Source organism: Vigna umbellata, chromosome 3 (assembly GCF_029865625.1).
Source record: "Vigna umbellata cultivar VRB3 chromosome 3, Vumbellata_1.0, whole genome shotgun sequence".
Lineage (NCBI taxonomy): Eukaryota > Viridiplantae > Streptophyta > Magnoliopsida > Fabales > Fabaceae > Vigna > Vigna umbellata.
This window is the reverse complement of record NC_142167.1, coordinates 27,959,579-27,972,766: the sequence shown is the minus strand read 5'-3', so window position 1 is coordinate 27,972,766 and position 13,188 is coordinate 27,959,579. Positions and strand designations below refer to the sequence as shown.

The window sequence follows — 13,188 nt, the reverse complement described above, 5'->3', positions numbered from 1 at the left end:
ACATCCTAAAAATAAGATAAAAGAGACAATGATGTTGATGCGCAAGAATGTTTTGGACTTCAACATTGTCGTTGATCTTACCAAAGGAAACGTTGGTGGAGTCATTGGAATTGGTCTCAATGTTGTTGGTTCAACAGTTGATGACCTCACTGCCTTCTTAGGCCGAAATGTTTCTCCTTCCTTGATAATTGATTATAAGTTCCTTGTAATCGATACAATGTGTATTATCGAATTTGAAGTCATCTTGCCCATAAGCAACGTTTTTGGAGATTGAAAATCGTTAAGTTCCTCAACGACTTTAACGTAATATAATCAATTACATATTTATTGTAATTGATTACATCACACTAAAGTCGTTGAAGGGATTAACGACTTTCAATTTTCAATACAATCAACATGAAAGTCATATAGAAAGTAAAGAATTTTTTTATTTAAAATCGTGTGGAAGCTACACCGAGTGGAAGCTACACGACTTATTTATTCTCGTATTTTTTTTTAATTTGTCTATTTCCATAATTTATGTCTATAGGTAAATAAATCCAAATATCTAATAGGTACATTTACATATAGGTTGTGACACGTAGCTGACATTACCATGATTACAAAATAATAATATTTCATTATGATTCATTGTCCAAACTTGAAGTAATGGAGCCCCTTGTTTACAAGACTCATTGTCCTTAGAATTAGATATAAGTGATTTAGAGCTTATAAATAAGTTCGCCAGAGACCATTAACATCACCCCACATTGAATGCTGACTTTTAAGTTTTCAAACTTTTTGGTCAGCACTTTGTTATTCATTAGCAATGAGAATCCATCAAATCTTCTTCCATATCTTCATACCCTTGTGCATGATATACTTGAATATCAACATCAACGTAGCAACATGCCACAGTCTTGACCATCAACAATTCTTATTACTTCACTTGAAAGACAGCCTTCTATTCAACCCAGCCACATCCAAAAAATTGGTTTACTGGAACCAAAGTAGCGATTGTTGTCAATGGAATGGAGTAACATGCAGCAAGGGCGGTGTCATTGGTCTTGACTTGAGTGAGGAGTTTATTTTTGGAGGACTAGATAATTCCAGTCTCTTTGAACTGGAATATTTGCAGAGGTTGAATCTGGCTTACAATGATTTCAATTCTTCCATTCCTGTGAACTTTGGCAAGCTAAAGAGTTTGAGGTATTTGAATTTATCAAATGCTGGATTTCATGGCCAGATTCCAAAGGAGATTTCTCATCTGACAGATTTGACAACACTTGACTTGTCAACACCACTTACCTCACAACCTATTCTTAAACTCCAGAATCCAAATATTGCAATGTTTTTGCAGAATCTTGCAAAAATCACAGAACTATACCTTGATGGTGTAATGGTATCTGCTGAGGGAAAGGAGTGGTGTCATGCTCTATCTTCTCTTCAAAATCTTGAAGTGTTGAGTATGTCATCATGCAATATCTCTGGACCAATTGATTCTTCGCTAGCAACACTTGAGAAACTCTCAATAGTTAGATTGAGTCTGAATGACATCTCAAGTTCGGTGCCAGAATTCTTTGCAAATTTCTCCAATTTGAATGTCTTCGAGATCAGCAGTTGCTCGCTGAATGGTCTCTTTCCAAAGGGCATCTTTCAACTTCAAACCCTAAAGGTTCTTGATATATCAAACAACAGGGATCTTCATGGAGTTTTGCCAAACTTCTTACCACATGCTGCTCTTCACACCATGAATCTTAGTAATACAGATTTCTCTGGTAAGTTACCAGGTTCTATTTCAAATCTTACTCAGCTTGTTCAATTGGACTTGTCTTTTAATAGGTTTACTGGTCCGCTTCCCTCTTTCAAGATGGTAAAAAATCTCAGATATTTATCAATCTCGAACAATAATCTGACAGGAGTTATTACTACAACTCATTTTGAGGGACTTGGAAATCTCCTCTATATCAATTTAGGAGATAATTACCTTAGTGGAAACATTCCAATGTCTCTTTTTACACTTCTATCTTTGCAAGAGCTTACACTTTCTCATAATGGACTTAATGGTTTATTATATGAACTTACCAATGCTTCTTCCTCAAAATTAGAGTTGATTGACTTGAGCAGCAATAGATTGAATGGCCCTATTCCCGTATCTCTCTTTCATATTAAAGGACTTCGTTTCCTACAACTTTCTGACAATGAATTCAATGGCACCATGCGGCTTGATATGGTTGAAGGGCTTCAAAATTTGCATACATTAGGTCTTTCTCACAATAAATTATCAGTTGATGCAACTCTTAATGATGATCATGCCATTTCATCCCTTCCGAGCATGAAATATTTATTTTTGGGTGCTTGCAATTTAGGAGAATTTCCGGGGTTCTTGAGAAACCAAAACCAAATAAATGCTTTAGACCTATCCAACAACCAGATTGAAGGAGAAATACCAAACTGGATCTGGAGATTTCAATCTCTGGTTTATTTAAACCTTTCCAACAATTTTCTCACAAATATGGAAGGACCCTTTGATGATCTGAATTCCAACCTATTCATTCTTGATCTTCATTCCAATAAACTTACTGGATTAGTTCCCACTTTCACAAAATTTGCCGTCCATTTGGACTACTCAAACAATAGTTTCATTGGTGCCCCACTCGACCTGGATAAGCATGTTCCTTTTGTATACTTTTTCTCCCTTTCAAATAACAACTTTCAAGGAAAAATCCCTAAGTCCTTTTGTAATCTGTCTTCTCTCCGGTTACTTGATCTTTCTTATAATCGCTTCAATGGCCTCATCCCCAAGTGCTTGCTGAGAAGGAACAGTACCCTCCGAGTACTAAATCTTGCTCAAAACAAACTCCAGGATTATGTTTCTGACACCATTTCAAGTTCATGCAGTTTAAGATTCCTCAATCTCAATGGAAATCTCTTGGAAGGTGTTATCCCAAGCACACTTGCAAATTGCAAGAGTCTACAAGTCTTAAATCTTGGAAACAATATGTTTGACGATAGATTTCCTTGCTTCTTGATGAAAATTTCCACCCTGCGAGTGCTGATTTTGAGGTCAAACAAACTCAATGGTCCTATTGCATGCCCACGTAGCACTAGCAATTGGGAGGTGCTCCACATTGTTGATCTAGCCTTCAATAACTTCACTGGTATTCTCCCTGGACCAGTTTTGAGAAGCTTGAAACAAATGATGCGACGTGATACCAAATCCCATGAGAAGTACGGGAATCTATTTTTTGATATGTTTGATAATGGTGACATCATGGTTTACAATAATTTGTCGTCGTGTGTCAACAAATTTCTAGTAATAAAATTGTACGGATTGTTGGAAACTGAACCTTATGATGTGCTTGTCCACATATTTAATTATTATAGCGTTACAAACGAATATGGAGGTCGCTACTTGGATTCAGTTACAGTTGTGGACAAAGCTTTGCAAATGAAGTTGATCAAAATTCCCACTATCTTTGCTTCCTTGGATCTCTCCTCCAACCATTTTGAAGGTCCAATACCTCAAGAACTTGTGAATTTGAGTGCACTGAATGTTCTTAACTTGTCACATAATACTTTCTCAAGCCACATCCCCTCATCAATTGGAAATTTGATGAATATAGAATCCTTGGACTTGTCAAACAATAGGTTGAGCGGAAAAATCCCTTCTGAGTTTGCTGGTTTAAACTTTCTAGCATACTTGAATCTCTCATTTAATCGTTTGTGGGGGGGAATTCCCACAGGTGCTCAAATGCAAACATTTGATCCAAGTTCTTTTGAAGGCAATGAAGGATTATGTGGGCCACCACTAAGAGATTGCAGCAGTGATAGTGGGGGACATTCATCTCCTACACCAGTATATGAAATGCATGGATCAATTGACTGGAGTTTCTTAAGTCTGGAACTGGGATTTATCTTTGGCTTTGGAATTGTTATCCTCCCCCTTTTTTTGTTTAACTGTTGGAGGATTTTGTATTGGAAGCATGTCGATGACCTACTTTACATGCTTGTTCCTCAACTTGGTTTCCTTTATGAATACCATAAAGGACAAAGGTACAGGTCTTTAAGGTGGATCGGATAGTCGATCTAATTATGCTAAAACAAATAAATCTTGTACTATGATCTGCCATCTTTGTGTTTGTGTTTTTTTTCTTATGTTTCTGATGTATTGTGGTTAATAAGGAGTTTCTGCGTTGTAATGATGTACTGAGTTAAACTGAGCAAGCTACAGACTTGCTTTATAATATATGATGCTTTGTCAAGAAAGGATCGAGTTTCAGAAAACTATACACAGTTGCTAGAAAAATGAAAAATAGAGCACGCAAATGTCTACACCAATATATAGGAAAAAAATGCTTCTAATATATATATATATATATAAATAATTGATTAATTTAATCTCTATATTTAAGTCCATTAATAACTTATGTCTCTATATTCTTTTTTTTTACAAAATTAAGTTTTTATTTTAGTTTTTTTAAATAGAGTAAATATGTCTTTCTTCATTAAATGTCAAAAATTTGGGTTACTTTTTACTTGTGGAACTCCTCTGTTTTTTTTTCTGTTTTCTTCTTATGTTTTCTCCCTCTGCACACCTCCTTTCACCTTATCTCGTTCCATCCTCTTAAATACCAAAAACCTCCTCAAACATATCATGCACATCTCCCATAAATTCAAATATTAAATAAGTAATAACTAATACACTGTCAGAAAAACACATTTAATTTCAACCTAAGTTTGAATAACAACTCATGAATCATACAAATCCTAAGAAAGAGAGAAAAGGGAAACGGAAAAAATGGTGAAGAGATCAACAAAAGAGAAAAAAGATGGTAGAAGATGGAGAACATATAGAGAAAGGAGAAAAAGGTGACGAGAAGTGGAAGGAGGTAGAGGAAAGTAGAAACAAGAAAAAAAAAATACCCATTAGAAAAAGAGAGAGATTTTTAGAAAATAACTTAAATTTTAACATCTAATACCTTGCAAAAGACGTTATATTTAATGGAAGGAACCACGTAAGTTAATCATAAGGTTAAATATAAATATTAAATTACTAATTAAATATATATAATATAATATAATACATGCCACATTTCTCACCTTATATATTAATATACATTAAATCACTGTAAGATACGTATTCTTATTAATTATTAGCATTATAAATGTCAACTCTTTATAATAAAATAACATATAAATTGGGAAATCAAAATAAAATTAAGACAATATTTCAAAGATAAGTTAAAACACAATATAAATTGGAGTTTTTTTTTTTCAGTAAGTCCTCAAAACAAATAGTAAAATATCAGTCATTTATTGGAGAAATGAAAGCTAATAAAAATTATTTAGTTATTATACATTATGATTTTGACTCATAAACCTTCTATTATTCGCTCTGAATTTTAAACTTGTTCTGATTAGTGTATGTAGCACTATGGAGTGAGGGATTGTATTTTGCGTTGTTCTGAGTTTCCTTTGTGATCTTTGGGTCCATAGACTTCCCTTTCAGAAAGCTGGAGTACCATTCAGCAGAAAGCTTAGGTTGCCTCCTTAAGTTTTGATCATTCATATCTACGTAATATAGGCCATAACTTCTCTCATATCCACCCAATAACTCGAATGCATCCATGAAAGACCACACAAAGTAACCTTTTACGTTTAATCCACTCCTATAAATGTGTCAACAATGAAGCAAAATAATAAACAAAAATCTGCTTTTGTACACCCTTTTAACTTTCCCACTTGAAAATGAAAATAAAAGAAATACCTTAGTGCATCAACCATGCTTTCTATGTATGCATGCAAGTAATTCACCCTCGACCGGTCATCTAATGATGAATTATGAGGTGTTTCTTGGCCTGCAAAGCTAAAAAGGCTTACCATACAACTAAATAATAGGACAGTTGAATAAGTTGAAAAAAGAATCATGGAGCTTCTGATTTCCAAGTTGGGAAATTGCCATACCATTTTCATGTATGAAAATTGGAATATTGCCATAAGCGTTCCTTAGTGAGTCTAACATCCTTAGGAGAATCTTGGGAGTAATTGGCACCTAAACCCATCAGCTGGTTAGTGGAAAGTATTATAGCTAAATCTTTATAAGAATAAAGGAATACTTAGAGTGGAACAGCACCATGTTCTTGCTATTACCTCATATTTAGCTCTATTATTTGGAATGTATACTGCAACCAGAAAGAGTAATAGTCAGCTGTTTCATTTCCAGAAAATTAGAGGAGGATGGATGACAACAGAGACAATTCTCCTGAAGTTTACCATCTGAACAAGTTCTTAGCAATAACAAGACAATGTTCAATTTTACATGGATTTTTAAACATTATTTAACCAAAAAGATCCTTACATTCTGTAATAATCAGGAAAAAAAGTCTATGGAAACGCATGTCAATAAGTCCAATTCCTGGCATCTTAAGAAAAAGTCCAATTCTATTCATAAGAAGTATCTTGATTCTTAAGCTTCTGGATAGTACCTCTCACAATAAAGACACATTTATATACAAGTAACCTGTTTATCCAATGTATAGCCTTGGTTATGCAATAAAAAATGGGTCAGGGAAACAGCTTGTGACATACGTTGGAATTTTGCCGATAAATCTGCTAGGTAATCCCTGCTCTCCTTCTTCAGCTTGTTTGGACTGTCCTTAACATAAAGAGAGTAGTAAAAGTTTATTCCTAAGAAATCGATTGAGCCCTTCACTAGATTTGATTCCTTTTGAGTTAAGGAAGGAAGCCTTGAGCCAGCATTCTTTTTCATTATATCTGGGTAATCTCCAAATATAATGGGATTCATAAACCTGCACTGACAAGTCATAACAAAATCAAGTGTATAATTTAAAACTCAAACATTTATTTGCTTGGGAAAATTATGTTGGATTTTACTAAAATCTTTTACTAAAACATTGAGATATAAAACCATTCACGAACTTTATATCTGGTATAAAAAGCACGACTTAAGTAATCTTAGGAGTTTGACTTTTACTTAGGAGCTAAAGTTAAAAATAATTTGTAGACATCACTGTTAGAGTACCCCTAAAAAGTTTCACATTGCCTAGAGATCAAAGTTTCAAAATGTAACAGACTTGAGATGGGAAATAAACAAAGAGGTTCAAGACTTTATTCCTCGTCACACCACACTTTTTTTATATTTGATTTGCAAGGTGTGTGTATTGTCACGCTTTAATTGTAAACTTTTATATGAAAGAGCATTTAGAGATACAAAATCTTGTTTCTTCACTTGAGTAAAATTATTTTGAAGTGTTGCTCTTTTCGAATCCCAAGATGCAAATTTATTAATGTCAGCAGGCATTGGAAAGAGATACCATGGCTAGATTGTTACTTACCACCCGATCAAGAAGTCCTGGACCCTTTGAACGGCCATTAAATCTTCAGTAGAATTTGTTTGAGGAAGAAAACCAGGAAGAAGGTGACTAAACCCAATTAAGCCATGCTGCATGCCCTGCATCCAAAATACATTGTTTACAAAATAAAATTAAACTATCTTATCAGCATTTCCAAAAGACATCATAATAATGATCACCTTTCCTTCTATCCTTCCTGATTATGGTCTAAAATGCAAATAGAAGGCCTAACAAATGACGTAGTAGAGTGGCTAGAATGAGGCACTTGTTACATAACTTTTACCTGGTACTTCTTCCTATATACCCTAGCAGCTGAAGCATGTGCTAACAACATATGATGACCGACCAAATATGGCTCAGTTGAGGAATTTCCTCTGGAACAGTTTATTATAGGGGAAGGAGAACACCTCTGAGGTGGTAAGAGTCCTATATCATAGCTAAATACTGCATGCACATTGGCCTCATTCAACGTAGTCCAATACCTAACTCTGTCTCCAAATTCTCTAAAGCACACATCTGCATATGCTGTGAAGTCTTTACTACAAACATATATATAAATGTGTTAATCACAATAAATACCATTTCTCAATTTCATGGCAGATGTATTTTGCACAATCTCAACATAGGACAAGACTGTAACACAACTATAGACGTTAAGTTTGGGAACCATACACAACTCTTCGACTGACCCATCCTCCATATTCATCCTCAAGTGCTTGTGGTAGGTCCCAATGGTATAATGTGGCATGTGCTTCTATTCCTACATTAAGAGAAATCATAGAGCAAAAACATATTTACTAGAAAACCTGGAAGAACCTCTTACGTGTTAAACAAATTTAAGAGGAAAATCTAGTCTTAACAAGAACCATTGCTGATCAATTCATCAATAAGGTTGTTGTAAAACTGTAGTCCCTTGGGATTCACTTGTCCTCTTCCATCTGGAAATACATGGAAACGACATGGTCAGAGCATGGAAATAATAATGTTCGATCCAGGCAACCATATTCAACTGGAGTCAGAGAGACTCATTGCCCCCAAATTAAACCAAGTGTGTGTATCTAATATAACTTAGTTTTTCACATTTTAAATTAGACATTAGTTTAAGAGTCCGCTGACGACAGATTGATGATCACCCGGAATAAGCCTTGACCATGATATGGAAAATCTGTAGCCTTCTAAGCCCATGTTGGCCATGAGCTTAACATCTTCCTGCAGGAAAGTCAAAGTAGGATAGTAGCTCAAAACAAACTATGAAAACTCTTTTAGTCGAACAAGAATTTAAAGCAAGTGGATCATAGAAGATCTGCATTTTCTATGTATATACAACAAATTCTTTTGGTTCTTTTTATATATATCCTTACACTCCAGGGTCACTAACCTTATATTTGTGATAATGATCACATGCAACATCTCCATCACCAGCATACAAATTCGCTGAAAAAATCTTTGCATTAAATTTCATGAAAAAGATAATAGCAATAAAGCTTAAAAATAGATTTAATATGTGAAAAGAAATGAAGCATAGTGTAGATATGAGAGTAGTGAGTAGAGGGTAGTACCATTTCCAGCATGAGAGAATGTGTCCCATATGCTTGGCTTCCTGCCATCTTCATTTGCTGCACCTTCAACCTTTCACATAACGCCAATCACAAATTCAGCAAAGAATCACAAAAGTAGGACAGTGGAGAGTGTGAAAAACAGAGAGGGAGGGAGACAGAAGAACCTGGTAAGCCGAGGTTGATGCACCAAACACGAAGTCACGAGGGAACTGGTCTCTGCTCAAGGCTTGAGCACCAGGGTGGACTATCAGAAGCACTAATTCTAGAACTGCAAAAACCTTCAACATGAACCTCATACTCTCTGCTTTTCTTCTTAATGGCGTCATCTGTTTTAGTGTTTTGATTATTTATTTATTTAATTTGATTCCTTCGAGTTTTCTTGGAAGATCATCTGTGCCCACGGTGAAATTGAAGTTGACACGTGTAGGCTAGACCTTATCTTGCAGAAAAAAATGTAAAACAATACATTTTATTTCATTTTCAAGACAAAAAATTTAACAAACAACTTCAATTATTGTCACTATAATTTCAGGTTCAACATTGATATTTTATTACGGCGAAGCCATTGTTGTGGCAACTGGTAATGTTGAAACATCTTTTTACAAAATGAAAGTTGATATGAAGTGATTTATAAATTTATAATGAAATTATTATATTATAAAATAAGAAAAAAAGATAAAAACTAAGCTTTTATAAACTAAAATTATATCACTTATTTTTGATTTATATTTAACATGTATATAAGTTGATTTTAACTTATAGACAAATAAACTTATTTTATTTTTACTTAGGTAAGGCAAATATTTAAAATAGTCTAAGATATTATCCAATCAAACTTATTTCCAATCATTCATTTTATAAATATATATATATATATATAGATATATATATATATATATATAATATAAAATATATACATATAAAATAATGTTATTATAAGATTATTGGGGGATTTGTGTAGTATAAAATGGGATGTCTATATAACAATTTTTATCTCACTTACTTTTATTTTTAGTTGTTCTTCTTCTATTCGGATTATCTATTTTCTAGGTGATCAGATGCTTGTTTTAAAAATAATTTGATGCTTAAGTTAATTTGAATTTGATCGGTTAAACAATTAATGTTGTAAAAAATAGGCAAAAAAAGTTCCACAACCATTTTTTCAATCTGTATTTATAGTTTTCTTTATGAGATTTTGATTAAGATCGGTCTAATAATGACTCAATTATGTTAAACATGAATGTTGAGTCGCTTCGTGACGGAATGTTGAGTCGCTTCGTGAACTATGTTGATGCTTTGCGAACAATTACATTTAATTAGTTCTTTTTCGAAAATATGACCGTTGACATTGGAAGGTCGAGCTGGAAATTTGAAAATTACTCGAATTTTAATCGATTACCTTTACTTTTTAATCGATTAAATCAATCCTGATGGCCAATATATATCAGACTATGAGCAAAGTTGTGATTGATGATGAAAATAATGGTTTCTTGAATCCAATAGGCAAAGGTGTGTGAGATGTTTTGATAAACAGTTCCAATGAACAAATGAAGATAAGAATTAAGAAGAACAAACTCAAAGAGTTTTATAGATCAAGAAAGCAAAACAAGAGGAGAAAAGATTCATCAACATCTTGGAGTCTACTACTGAAACTGCTACGGAATCTATAGAAAGTTTAGAGAATGGAGAGATAGATTTGATGGAAGAAAGGTTTTCTAAATTTTTTATATGCAAAAGAAAAAACTAACTTGAATCTTGCAGAAAACAAAGGGCATTCTAGAAAGCAAGATGAATGTGCTGCTTCTTCCAGTATTGAATGTGAAAGAGAAGGAGACATCAAACTAGAGTACCCTACACTCAAACTGAAGCAAGAACTGTAAGAAGGAAATGAAGGCAGAGATGAACATCAACCCACTAAAGGAGAAGATGCTGACCTAGTAAATGTGGAAATGTATACTGCAGCACCTCCCTACAGACCAAAGACTGACTTTGAAACATATATGGTCAAGCAATGCAAACATTGGTTAACCATCATTCTACCTACACCTCCAGGCTTGACAAACTAAATCAAGAAATTGCTGAACTCTAAAAAATAATGGGAAATCAAAATCTGGGTGATGAAAATGTAGCAGCAAATGATGAGATTGAGGGAAAATGGAGATGATGGCAGTGAGAAAAAGAAGAAGAAAAGGAAACAAATTTTTGTTTGATGGTAGGATCAACATGTTCTCAGAGCAGTGCTAGCAGTTTTGAGGATGAACCCATTGAAGAAATGTATTATCAACTACTTGATGCATTTCAAAAGTTGTATGATGAAGCTATGAAACTCTAACACTTAAACTACAAGTTTAAAAGTGCAAACCAGAGGTTGGAAAATAGAATAAAGGTTCTAGGTAATGAAAATGAAAGTCTAAAATAGAAACTAGAATCTATATAGAAATTTTCGAAAAACTCCATGCATGGGAACAAGAAATGTGATCAAAATTTTGAAAATTGTCCAAGACAAGAGGAAAGAATCAAATATCTTATGAACATCTTGTCTAAGTTTACACTAGGCAGTTCGAATCTCAATGCTCTTCTTGGTTCACAAAGGAGTGTGTTGAATAGGGAAAGAATAGGGTATATTGGTAAAAATAATCAATTAAGAACCAAAAGGTTTATTGACACAAGCAAACCATCTTCAATTGTCTATTTTTATTGCAATCAGTTAGGTCATGCATCAAATTCATGTTATTACAAAAATTTTAGTGTTCCTAAAGGAAAGTTTAAATGGATTCCTAAGGAACCATTGAAATCTTCTAACATGAAAGGACCCACATTTAAATGGGTACATGCATCCAAACCCTTCAATTGTTTTGCAGGAGATTGAGAGGAATGGAAAAGGAATAGACTTAAGGTGATGCACAAAGCTGAAGCAAATCTCACAATTTAAAGTGCTCATAACACCTTGAGGACATCAAACTTGGTAACAAGCCTTGGTACTGGTAAAACATGCATAATTCTCATTCAGCATAAACATTATGATGTATGTGATATGTGCTTGTTGCTTGACATGAAGAGATTGAGTGAAAATATGAAAAATAACAGTTTCCACAAAATTTAATCTGTTATATATATTGTCTAATAGATTAGGTTATCCTCTCTATTTTTCTAAAATTAGGTTCTGTAACTGATACAATCTTTTACGTTAAAAACATAATCTGTTAAATATGCTCTATAGAGAGTGTTTCAATCTCAAATAAATTTTCCCTCGTCTCTTAATCAATGGTATTAATTCCATGTTCATTATTATTAAATGTTTTGGAGTTAATATTTCACATAATCTTAGATGTTTAACTTTTGAACTCTAAATTCTAGCATTCTATCAGTATCATGTGATATCTAGAAAATGTTTCTACATGTTTAAATCTGAGTGAAATAAATTTCTGCTATTAGCTAGTATCTGATTGAATAAAGTTCATTGGAATAGCAAATTAAAAATCTTTTTTTTTAATTCATAGCATATTATATGACTTCTCAAGTTTTGAAATCATATTGACCAACTAGAACAGAGACCTTGAAAATGTAACTCTAATGTGTAGTTCTAATATTAGAGTGATTGGTCATAATTAATAGAACACTACAACATAGTGATTAGTAACATCATTATACTAGTTTGTGCTTAAACTTGGAATACAATATTTATCATTAGTATCGATTGTATCAAATGAGTGGTTGCAGAAATTGAATTTGCTAATACATTGCATCAATGGGACGAACATCTTTACAAAACCTCTGTCAAAGAAAAAATGTTATATTATCTGAAATGAACTAGGCATTCTTGATCAAAGTACTGCATTATGAATTTGAAAAGCATTCTAGTATTGCATATTGTTACATTTACATCATTGTGAATGTTGTCATTTTCTGAACAATGTTTGATATTTGATCTTTATAGTAATTATGCTTTAAATTGGTTAAAATTTGATTTGGATGATTAAACCAATTCTTGTATTTGCAATGTCTGAATGGATCGATTGAATCAAGTTAGTGATTGAATGACTCAGTTCTGAATGTTGACATTTGGAATATCACTTGGTCATGTGCTCAAATGTTCATTTTCATTCATTGATCATGCATTCTTATATAAAATTGTTGCTCAAATCATGTTTATTGTGATGCTAACATGGTACAATGTTGAGAAAGTTGTCTTTGTAGGTTATATTGTGTTTTTGATCAACTTTGCGGAATTTAACAGATTAAACAATTGCATAATTTGATAAATAATTTGTATT

General features: G+C 33.3%; 2 protein-coding genes across 2 annotated transcripts; one reads left to right on the top strand and one right to left on the bottom strand.

Annotated features, from left to right (window-relative positions):
- Positions 1 to 575: 575 nt before the first annotated feature.
- Positions 576 to 5,060, top strand: LOC124836466 (receptor-like protein 49). The gene has a single exon (XM_047311627.2). It carries the CDS (start codon positions 809 to 811, stop codon positions 4,061 to 4,063), a length of 3,255 nt encoding a protein of 1,084 aa, XP_047167583.2. The 5' UTR covers positions 576 to 808; the 3' UTR covers positions 4,064 to 5,060.
- Positions 5,061 to 5,277: 217 nt separating this feature from the next.
- LOC124836467 (beta-glucosidase 11-like) lies at positions 5,278 to 9,262 on the bottom strand. Its single transcript, XM_047311628.2, has 13 exons — positions 9,079 to 9,262; positions 8,915 to 8,984; positions 8,734 to 8,789; positions 8,489 to 8,564; positions 8,222 to 8,293; positions 8,028 to 8,115; positions 7,639 to 7,894; positions 7,338 to 7,453; positions 6,571 to 6,791; positions 6,133 to 6,164; positions 5,947 to 6,034; positions 5,750 to 5,840; positions 5,278 to 5,651 (listed from the first exon to the last, which is right to left on the bottom strand). The coding sequence occupies exons 1-13, from the start codon at positions 9,238 to 9,240 to the stop codon at positions 5,369 to 5,371; spliced, it is 1,611 nt and encodes a 536-aa protein (XP_047167584.2). The 5' UTR covers positions 9,241 to 9,262; the 3' UTR covers positions 5,278 to 5,368.
- Between the last annotated feature and the right edge of the window lie 3,926 nt (positions 9,263 to 13,188).

What these genes read in the sequence shown, in the direction of transcription:
- LOC124836467 (XM_047311628.2), bottom strand. Translation starts at nt 9,240, where the DNA reads ATGACGCCATTAAGAAGAAAAGCAGAGAGTATGAGGTTCATGTTGAAG. An exon ending in ATTCTCTCATGCTGGAAATG is followed by an intron (nt 8,790 to 8,914) that starts GTACTACCCTCT and finishes AGATTTTTTCAG; the next exon opens with CGAATTTGTATGCTGGTGAT. An exon ending in ATCATTATCACAAATATAAG is followed by an intron (nt 8,565 to 8,733) that starts GTTAGTGACCCT and finishes ACTTTCCTGCAG; the next exon opens with GAAGATGTTAAGCTCATGGC.
- LOC124836466 (XM_047311627.2), top strand. Translation starts at nt 809, where the DNA reads ATGAGAATCCATCAAATCTTCTTCCATATCTTCATACCCTTGTGCATG.